This window comes from Anthonomus grandis, chromosome 3 (genome assembly GCF_022605725.1).
Source record: "Anthonomus grandis grandis chromosome 3, icAntGran1.3, whole genome shotgun sequence".
In the NCBI taxonomy this organism is placed as follows: domain Eukaryota; kingdom Metazoa; phylum Arthropoda; class Insecta; order Coleoptera; family Curculionidae; genus Anthonomus; species Anthonomus grandis.
Window position 1 is genome coordinate 11,233,484 of NC_065548.1, and position 10,966 is coordinate 11,244,449.

Sequence of the window (10,966 nt, forward strand, 5' to 3'; positions counted from 1 at the left end):
CTACTACCGTGTTAGATCAGTGCAAGAAAATATTTGAGAAGGGCAAACCACATCTCATAATGATTCTGTTTTTGTAAAGGATGTTTTCTGTTCCTGAATGCCTGGAATATTTGTTATAATTATGCAGTTTCCTGCAGGTTGAGATCCTGGTGCATATAATGTACCAATAGAAAGCCACACTGGTAACAAACTCAAGTAAGTTTACACTCCAAACAGATATCTATAAACCAGAGATGCAAGTTGGTTAGGAAGAGAATCGTAGACCTCCACTTTTGCCACTTACTAACAGATGTCCCTAGCAGCACGTTTTTCGTTATTTACTGCTATTGCCAAGTTGTTCTTCCGTTTTTTGTTTTAGTATATCTGCTGTGATGAATTTTCCTTGATGTTAGAATTCCGTATTGAGGCAAGTTAATACAGCCCCTGGAAATAAAAGAGGTGCATTTTTAAGGTACCGTTGCTTGGGCGATTTTAAAGACATTATGCCCCAAGTGGCAACGCCGCATTAAACTAAAACCAGCTGGTTGGGGACCCAGTTTCGGTAGGAATGTGTATATGCGCATTCTTGCACGTGGGATTCAGGTAAGTGACGTCACGTGACGTCTTAAGCCGCTGCCTACTTTGTTTTCTCGTGTATCGATTAGATTTTGTTTTGTTTCACTCAGCTTCGTAGAGGGGAACGCTCTGAGACTCTTAACATTGGTCTTTCCGAACCTAATTCGAACGATTTTGGATTTTATTTTGAAAAATCCAATGAAGATTTCAAATTTTTGAGCAGTAGTTTGTGATCAAGATCTCTGCATAGCAGGATCATTTTAAAAATGGGTTAATTGTTATTAAAATCCATTTGGAACATCCTTATCAGCCTAATTGATCAATAATGGCAGAAAAGTTGCTTTTTATTCATTATAACTAATGGACTAAGCTTGATGCTAAAAGCTAATAATTAACTTAGTATCAAACATGACTCGAAAATATCAATATGTATTAATTCTAATACATGTATGTATTTTAATCAATTTAACTCATGCAACTTGTCTAAATAAAATAATCGGCTCAATAACACAAGGGAACCAAATCAACCTTATCATTGATAAACCTAAAGACTACAATGTCAAAAACTTCACCCATTTCAGCACTGCTTCTCATCAGTTGGAAAATTTCCTTACTAAACTGGACTTCAAATTCTCCACCTACATAATCTTTGTAAATGACACTGAGAATTTGAACGACACCCTGGCCACCATAATAGATTCAGAAACCTTCTCCACTCATGCGCAATTGTCAGTTTTGACCAAAAATCCAAAACATATCCAGGAAATTGCTAGAATATTATGGCAGTACAAGCTAATAAGAAGTTTCATCATTGTGCATCAAGTGATATTAAGCGTTTTCAAGATTAAACTGCTGAGGTGTGAAGAAGCAGAAGTCGAGAAGATAATGTTGAATTTTCAAGAGCAGGTTTGTGAGTTTCAAGATGTGAAGGTGGATTTGAAGGAGATTATGAGAGGGTGTCCTATATATACCATTACAGGTAATTTTAGTTGTAGATATTAATTATTAACAATAGTAGCGATGGATAGTTAGAAGCTTCAATAATCAAATATTTGGGATCGATTCTACGAAATTCCAATAAGGAATTTGGTTGTTACTTTTTGAAGGTTTTAATTCATTATAAGATATACTAATAGCATACCATCCTAGAAGACCAAGGAGGACAAATGTGAGATCCATATGTATCCAAAAATTTATTGGGCTCAAAGGCGTCTCTTGGTCCTGATAATAGTGTTACAAAGCAGTCATCGAAAAGACAATTCCTATTTGATCTTTTGGAAAAAGAAGTTCCTGAGTTGATGCTTGATGGAGGACTTAATGATTTTGAAGTAATTGAAACTCTTATCTAGAGCAATAGTCAGTGAATTGACAAATGTTCCAGTAAGACACCAGGTACCTATTATGATTGATGAAATATAAATAAAGGGATATTATGTTATTATTATCATATTAATCCCCAAATTCACAAGTTTATTAAATTTATTGGCATTACTTGATCATACTGATGGCCTGATATAAGCTTGGGAAAGCGATCGTTGAAAATAAAACCTCTACTTGATTATTCTGCCACGAACGGGTACCAAAAATTACTAAAACAAGTGACTAAAATTCTTATTTACAATTGCTATTAGTTTCATCAAGTTTTGGTAAACTTTACTGGTATCACATGTAATGATTAATCAGATAGGTACACTAACGAGATGAAAAACCTGCAAGAGTTGATTGTGGATCTTCAAGAACAATTGTAAATGATTCCTGAATATGATTAAGATTCAATGCCATTGAAGCAGTTCTAGCTGCAGTAGTCATATTAAACTTAATTTACTTCCACGAACGGGTATCAGACATCCCTGAAAGTCTTCATTCGATATTGATGAAATAGTTATTGACCACCAAGTAACTGAAATTCTTGTTTAGAGTTAGATATGATAATTTTATGTTTTTAAATATGTTTCATCAAGTTTACCAGTGACATGTAATAATTAATCAGATAGGTACACTAATGAGATAAAAAACTTGCAAGTGTTGATCGTGGATCGTCAAGAACAATTGTAAATGATTCCTGAATATGATAAAGATTCAATGCCATTGGAGCAGTTCTGGCTGAGCAGTAGTCATACTATACTTATTTACTTCGACGAACGGGTATCAGAAATTTCTGAGTCTTCATTCGATATTGATGAAATTGTTATTGACCACCAAGTAACTGAAATTCTTGTCTATAGTTAGATATGATAATTTTATGTTTTTAAATATGTTTCATCAAGTTTACCAGTGACATGTAATAATTAATCAGATAGGTACACTAATGAGATAAAAAACTTGCAAGAGTTGATCGTGGATCGTCAAGAACAATTGTAAATGATTCCTGAATATGATAAAGATTCAATGCCATTGGAGCAGTAGTCATACTAAACTTAATTTACTTCGACGAACGGGTATCAGACATCTCTGAAAATCTTCATTCGATATTGATGAAATAGTTATTGACCATCAAGTAACTGAAATTCTTGTCTATAGTTAGATATGATAATTTTATGTTTTTAAATATGTTTCATCAAGTTTATCAGTAACGTGTGATGATTAATTAGATAGGTACACTAGATAAAAAACTTGCAAAAGTTGATCGTGGATCGTCAAGAACAATTGTAAATGATTCCTGAATATGATAAAGATTTAATGCCATTGGAGCAGTTCTGGCTGAGCAGTAGTCATACTAAACTTATTTATTTCGACGAACGGGTATCCGACATTTCTGAAAGTCTTCATTCGATATTGATGAAATAGTTATTGACCACCAAGTAACTGAAATTCTTGTCTACAGTTAGATATGATAATTTTATATTTTTAAATATGTTTCATCAAGTTTACGAGTGACATGTGATAATTAAACAGATAGGTACACTAATGAGATAAAAAACTTGAAAGAGTTGATCGTGGATCGTCAAGAACAATTGTAAATGATTCCTGAATATGATATAGATTCACTGTCATTGAAGTAGTTCTGGCTGACCAGTTATAACTGGTTCATACTATTGTTTGTCATCTACGAATGCTTACAATCCCCGAAAGTTTTTTTTCTTTTAGGTGTTCAGCCTCCATTCATAAATCCAGAAAATAGCACCCTCAAAGGAGTCTTGCTAGAAATGATGGATGCTTTTGGCGAAGCCAGCGATAGAACCATCATATACCGACCATATGACCCTATTTATATGGATGAAATCGTCGAATCCTACACTTTCGAATCGATGATTGAGTCCTTCCAATCTGGTTATGCAGACCTATTTATTGGAGCGGTGCAACTCTCTGCTATGTCAGTTATAGATATCGGCCCATTGATAATTGCCAATGATTTATTAATTGTTGCACCGAGAGAGTTGGTCAGGGATATGACGGAGTTCATAAATCAACCGCAAAAACTTCACGTGTTTGGCAGGTGGACTACTGGGGTTCTTTTGATCGTGATTTCGTTTAAATTTCTCATCAGATGGTCCGCGGATAAAAACCTGTTTCCGAGTTTTGTCCAAATTTTTTTTATGGTGTTTAGGACAATCCTAAATGTTCCTACGGCTTGTAGAATTCCGAAAAATACTCTCGTTAGGATATTTTTAAGTAAGTAAACTAATAAAACCGCTAAGGAACTATTAGTAACAGTTTTTGGGTTATTTAGTCAGTATTTTATTCTACTGTATGGGATTCTCCTCATATCTCCAAGGTACTTTAATAAGCATAATGAATGGACCTACTTATGAACCTCCTGTGAGTGACCTAAAAGGGCTTTTGGATAAAGGAACTCCCATAGTGTTGAATGCAGGAATGGCAATATTTTTCCAGTATATGGATTTACCTTACTTTCAAAATGTTTATGACAAGCACATTCCTATGTTAGAGAAAGATCTTTTTGACAATGTGAATGTGTTATTGGTTAAGAGGAACTTTGCTACTGTGATCTATAAAGGTGAGTGGAGAAGGTGCCTATTTTATTAATTTTCTACACAAATATTCTTAGGTTATTTAATAATGAAACCAAACTTGGAAAAATCCTTTAGCATCTTCGATTTGTGGCCGAACGCGCACGTCCCAGCAATGCCGAAGAAGTACTTTATGCATCGGGAGTTTTGCTACTGGTTCGATCAAATGGTCGAGTTTGGAATAATCCAGAAATTCTGGCGTCTATATGAGTTTTATTACGCCAAGGAGTCCGTCTCGGCAATGTCCAGAATGTATCAAGTTAGACTGGAGCAGTTTTTACCGGTGTTGATACTGTGGGCCTCTGGATGTTGCTTGGCCATTTTTTGCTTTATTTTGGAAGTTATTGTTCATTATTTGCACAGGATTATTTTATCAAGAAAATATTATATTGCAAGCGATTAAGTTATAACTTTTGATGATTATATGTGTGCATTTTCAGAGTTTCAGGGTGTTTCATTTAAATACCACTTTTACTTAATTTAATGGATTTTTACTGTTCTGCCCATAATATTTCCATGAAATTTCCACGTAAAACTTGGCAAACATTCCATGAATATTTTCATATTTATGCGGACATAAGTTTGATAAACAAATATCCGATCATTTAAATTGTATTAAATTTTAGATTTGATGGCACTAGAATCTTGATTGACAAATTTGCCTTTAATTCAGAAAATGTTTGCCTGATAATCCTTTTAAAGAATAATCCATCAACGTTCGTTATCCAGATCAAATCCTCAGTAAATCTAGGATAAGCTAAATATAATCCAATTTGGTTCCGCAGGTAGTGATACCAAGTTGGGGAATTCAGAATTGAGAGAGTTCTGCCATATTGGGAGTTTTCCATGTTATTAACTCTTCTGGATCTTCATACTTCTTAACAATAGCTTGATGTAATGCGTTGCATTCTTTATCTGGTCCTGCTACTACTATCCTTTTTGGACTTACTCCTGGCTCACTCTCTCTTATTCTTACTTGCCTATAATAATCCTCAATTTAACTCACTCTTATTTTCGGTATCGTTTTTAGCAGTGCGACACTGTTTTTCTCTTAAATCCACTCGTTTGAATAAATCGACTCGTGGCCTACTTTATGGCCGCTCGGACATCTACAACAATTATTTAACTTTTTTGTCTTTACTTCTTTTTGTTAGAACGGCCGTAATAAAGTTATTATCGAGACGGTTATATAACCGATTTATATTTACGTCCTCTCTTTCGAAATAACTGGCAAGAAACTAATTCTTGTGGTTGTATTTCTTGATGCTTTGCTGATGACTATTTCCTCCTTCCAATGACTTTTTCAAGGTTGTCTTCTATAATTTAAATTTAAGTCAACGTCAATTGACAGTTAATAATTTCCCTCGAAACCCAACCGCACATATTCGTCCCATCATAAATAAAACCGAAGAACCAGCATATTCGCATAATAGATACGATAATAAGTGACGCAATCGCATAAAGGAGCACACGGACCCAATTCACGACTACGACGGATGGTTTCTAGGAGGCCTAACGACTTACCTAGCGTCACAAATGCCTCTTCTATCTCCGTTCGTTCGCATAGAAGTAGATGTAGAAGACAAGGACGAAGAGGTAGCAAAACAATTGCAAAATCCGGTACGTCGTGGGACTCGCTCGTCCTACTAAACGAAAGTGAAATCGAGGTCGACTTTGCACTTTCACTTGTTCGCGTCTAGCCCCGCGAACACGACCAATGGGAATTGAATTGGTTTTGCGGATTGGTTTACAGTGCCGTGGCTTCATCTATGGACGGTTCTTTAAATATTCAACATTTGGACTGTTAGGAATCGCTAAGACAAGAGTTTTCTTGCATTGATTAACTACCACCACACTACTGCATCCTATTGGAAAGTTTCTGGATCAAGAATATGTTCACAGCAATGCAGATCTTTAGCCAAGTTTTCACCTTCAGGATTATTCAATGGATCATCATGTAATGTGGAATCTGACCCAGGGTGGCCTTTTGCATTACGACTATTGTTGATCTATTATACTTCCCCTGTTTCAATCTATTTGGTAAGTTCGCAAATAGGATCAGCTTCTTCAGTGGGAACGTCAGCAGACCCTCTTTACTCACTATTTAATGCAAAGATCTCTAAAACTAAAAAAGTTAGAAAAGCGCAATTTGGTACAAATGTTATACACGTAGGGGGAACTACAGCCATTATATTTATGTTAGAGGGTGAGTCACTCCTTAAGCCCGATGCACTCCAACCCCAAAATTTTAAATGGCACCACCTCTATTGTGATACCTTAAATTATAGGTCGTTTGGAGTAGTATTCACCTGCACAAGAATTTTTCCTAAATTTTATACAGGATCAAAGGAAGGTATAAGTTAAATAAAATAAGGTCTGGTTTTATGAAGTGTGATTTTGGGCTAAAGAAAAGTATAATTTATTTTCATACTCTAAAGATGGGGTGGGTTGGGTTAAATATAATATATAAAAATATATAAAAATAACGTTCCTCTCAACCCCTTTTCTTGCGTAGATGTTTGCCATCTCATTCCCGGCGTGTCCCTCATGTTCTGGTACTCAGACCAGAATGATCTGATCTGACCCTGCTGTAGTAATCTGAACGGTTTTTTATTTTCTTGGATTCCAAGGCCTTTTTAATATCCTGAACTAATGTCGATTTGCACTTCTAATAGGCGCATTGGAGTCCATGCAATTGTTTTACGAAGAGTACCTCCATCCAAAAGTACTGGTTCAATAGTTTATTCATTGTCTTCAACATAAGAGAGGAAAGACGAATTGACCTGTAGAACTTGAGAGATTCCGGGGGTCTATGGCATTTTCTCTTGACAGCAGTGCCGGAAAAATCAGGCCCGGATGACCTGTAAGATCTAAAAGAGTTTACAGCCCATTCAACTCTCTCACAGGTTCATATACGCCTGACCGCCTTTGCTGAACATGTGGCCACAGGGTCATTATCCAAAACTCCAAACCTGCAGTTAGGAAAGTTCTGAAAAGAAGCTCTTATTCCTATTGAATCTATTTGTATAGGGGCCATTCGCCTCCTTCAGTGTCCCTGTCAGATTCGTGCCCCCTTTTTGAAACGGCTTTGTGCAGTCTAGATGTAACTGGGACATCCTTAAGATCTTCACAGGAGAGCTTCCAGTATTTCCTTTGGTCATCCTTAACTTCCTGTTATAGCTGCTTAGGGCTTCCCTCTACCCTTCCCAATTTCCAATTCTTTCGGCTCTATTGTGCAAGATTAGAACAAGATTGGAACTCTTGCTTTGGTCGCAGCAACAAAATCAGTTTCTCAAAATTTCCACCAAGATAACCTCTTTGTTAGTTCCAGTGATAACCAGTTAGTTCCTCTCCTGATGCATCCAATGAGGAATACATCACCTGAGGGGTAAATGGTAAATGTGTTCCTAGTGATTCTGGACTGCAGATCTTTTCAACCAATCTGTAGCCCTGAGGTTTCTGAATTTCAATTTTTTTCAAATTTTAATCGATTCCCTTTAACAATTACGTGTTTATGATCCGACATAGAATCCTCTTCAGAAAACCTCTGATCGGTGATCATATCAAGAGATTTGTTACTTAAGAGGGTCAGATCAAGAGCCTCTTCCCCTAATGGCATTGTAAAATATTAGATTATCATGTTGATGGTGCGACCACCAAACCTCCTGCTAATTTTGGCCGATGCAGCCTTAGCATGATGAAGATTTGCCTAGACAAACTTCATTTAGTTGGAAGGAGGGCTTTCATCCTCCTTTTCCAACTGCACCACCTTCAGTTGTTAAATCAATGCTTACGTTCTTAGCCTTGAGCCTGGGAACAATTTAGCCAAACCGGAAGTTTTGAATCCCCTTGACTTCGTTACGTTGGTTGCTGATTTTTGATCCACCAAAAGAACCAATGTAACGAGAGAGCCTTTTACAGCTCTTTTTAGTAGTCACCATGGTTCGAGAAAGATATTGGCGCACTTCTGCATATCTTAGCAGTTACGACACAGTGCTCACGAAAACGAACACTGTGTTATTAGCTGATAGCTGACCATCAATAGACCATCATAATGATCAGTGAAAAATTATATGAAGACATAGATTGGTTTACAGTGCCTTGGCTTTTCAAGTATTCACCCTTTGGAATCTTAAGAATTGCTAAAATAAAGTTTTCATCTGTTAAATGACTTGTTTCATGCCTTTGACTATCAGAAGACTTAGTACCACAGTCTTACTGCATCTTTCTGGAAAGTTCTTGGACCAAGGAGCATGATTGTAGCAACACAGATTTGTAGCCAAGATTTTAACTTTAGAATACTTTAATAGACCATCATATTGATCCTATTATGACTATTTGAAAATTATATGAAGACAGAGACTGGTTACCAGTACCGTTGCTTCATCTATAGATCGTCTTTCACATATTGACTGTTTCAAATGTTAAGAATTGCTAAAACAAGAGTTTTTATCAGTTGACTTGTTTAATGTGTTGACTCTTAGCACACTTAGTACCACAGTCTTACTGAACCCTTTTGAAAATTTCCTGGTTCAAGTATGAGTATGATAGCAGCAACGCAGATTTTTAGTCAAGATTTTATATTCAGGATCCTTCAATAGACTTCACTTTGATCCTTTCACGATCAGTCGAAAATTATATGAAGAGGGAGGTTGGTTTCCAGTGCCATTGCTGCATCTATAGATCGTCCTTCAAATATTCAACGTTTGGAATATTAAGAATTGCTAAGACAAGGGCTTCCAAGCTTCAAATGACTTGTTTCATTTGTTGACTCAGCAGATTTAGTACCACAATCTTACTGCCCCCTTCTGGAAAATTCTTGAATCGAGGAGCATGGTCACAGCAGTGCTGATCATATTTGAAATTATTTTACCTTCAGGATCCTTCTATAGACCATCACAATAATCCTATCGTGGCTATTGAAAATTATATAAAGACCGAGATTGATTGCCAATACTGTTGCTTCATCTACAGATCATCCTTCAAATATTCTCCGTTTGAAATGTTATAAAACAAGAGTTTTCATCCGTGGATAGCATTGTTTCATGTGATTCTCAGCAAATTTAGTGTCATGCTCTTACTGAATTATTTTGGAAAGTTCCTGGAGCAAGGATTATGATCACATCAACACAGATCCGTAGTCAAGATTTCACCTTCAGAATAGTTCAATAGACCACACACATCAATCACATTGATCCTATCATGGCGAGTTAAAATTTATGTGAAAATGGAGATTCCAGTACCGTTGATTCATCTATAGATAGTTCTTTAAATATTAACCGTTTATAAGGTTAGATTAAATGACGCTGACCTAGGTCTGGACAAAGTAGCAAGACGTTTTCTTGGACGATATGAAATGTTGCGCGCATGTCATAAAGAAAGCGATATTTGCTTTTCAAAACATGATGTTATAGCGACTTGCAAGAATAGAGTTTTGAGTATTTAGGCGTTGAATGACTTATTTCCTGTTTTAACTCTCGGCGGAACAGGTACCAGTCTTACTGGTTCAGTTTTGTTCCTGGATCAAGGAATATGATCACAGCAACCTCAAGATCATCATATGACAACGGAGAGTAACATTTCAACTGATCGGTACTGTACATAATAATTATTTAATACATTATTTATATAGCAATGACTCGTATACTATACCTACACCTTCGTACTCAAGTTTCGCGAAGAAATATTGCACAACGACCATAGAAAAACCGTGGAACACACGAAGTCTAGATGCGCTCTCAACCGTGAATTAATTTCGATACTTTACGGTTTTGCTATGAATCATTTAAAATGAATGTCCGCCGCAGTTCTTTGTATCAACTTTGCACTTTCATCGGTCAAATGAGTTTTAAGTCTGGCACAGTTTCCCTTCCTGGTCCATCCTGTATATGCAAATAGTAAATTCGTGATTCTATTCCTCTCTCGTTTTCGGTTATTCACCGTCTCCATTGTTAATAGAATTGACACGGTAGACTGCGGGATCATGCTCTACTTAATTCCACGTTACGTCACTATCGTAACTATACTTTAATTGATGTGAATTCACTGGCGGTTTTGTTTGACTCGCCAGATAAATACCCTTATGTAAGATCATTTGTGTAACCGAGCTTTTTTTTAGTTTAGGTAAAATTCGACAATTGCGGAGGATGATTAAATTTAATGATTACGACATTTCGACAAGAAATGAAAAATTTGACCATAAAAGCTTCTACTTTAAAAAACCAATAAATTCTAGGCTAATAACAGCACCATCGTAATACCATCTAGATAATTCACCTATTATTCTACTTAACGGCGAAACCGGAGCCAACATAGAAGAAGCAGAAGAAGCACATAAAGACGGCCTTGAAAAGGAAAACTTTCCGTGTCTATAGAGGATTATGTAAGATTGCACGTTTTGTATTATACGCTTCGTTGCAGTTAACTGGTAATGATAGTGG

The 10,966-nt window shown here is 36.3% G+C and overlaps 1 protein-coding gene across 1 annotated transcript; it reads left to right on the forward strand.

The window, feature by feature from the left end:
• The first annotated feature begins 1,271 nt into the window (after nucleotides 1-1,271).
• On the forward strand, nucleotides 1,272-4,929 carry LOC126734237 (uncharacterized). Its single transcript, XM_050437772.1, has 4 exons — nucleotides 1,272-1,534; nucleotides 3,643-4,167; nucleotides 4,226-4,513; nucleotides 4,565-4,929. Exons 1-4 carry the CDS (start codon nucleotides 1,441-1,443, stop codon nucleotides 4,927-4,929), a joined length of 1,272 nt encoding a protein of 423 aa, XP_050293729.1. The 5' UTR covers nucleotides 1,272-1,440.
• Nucleotides 4,930-10,966: the final 6,037 nt, after the last annotated feature.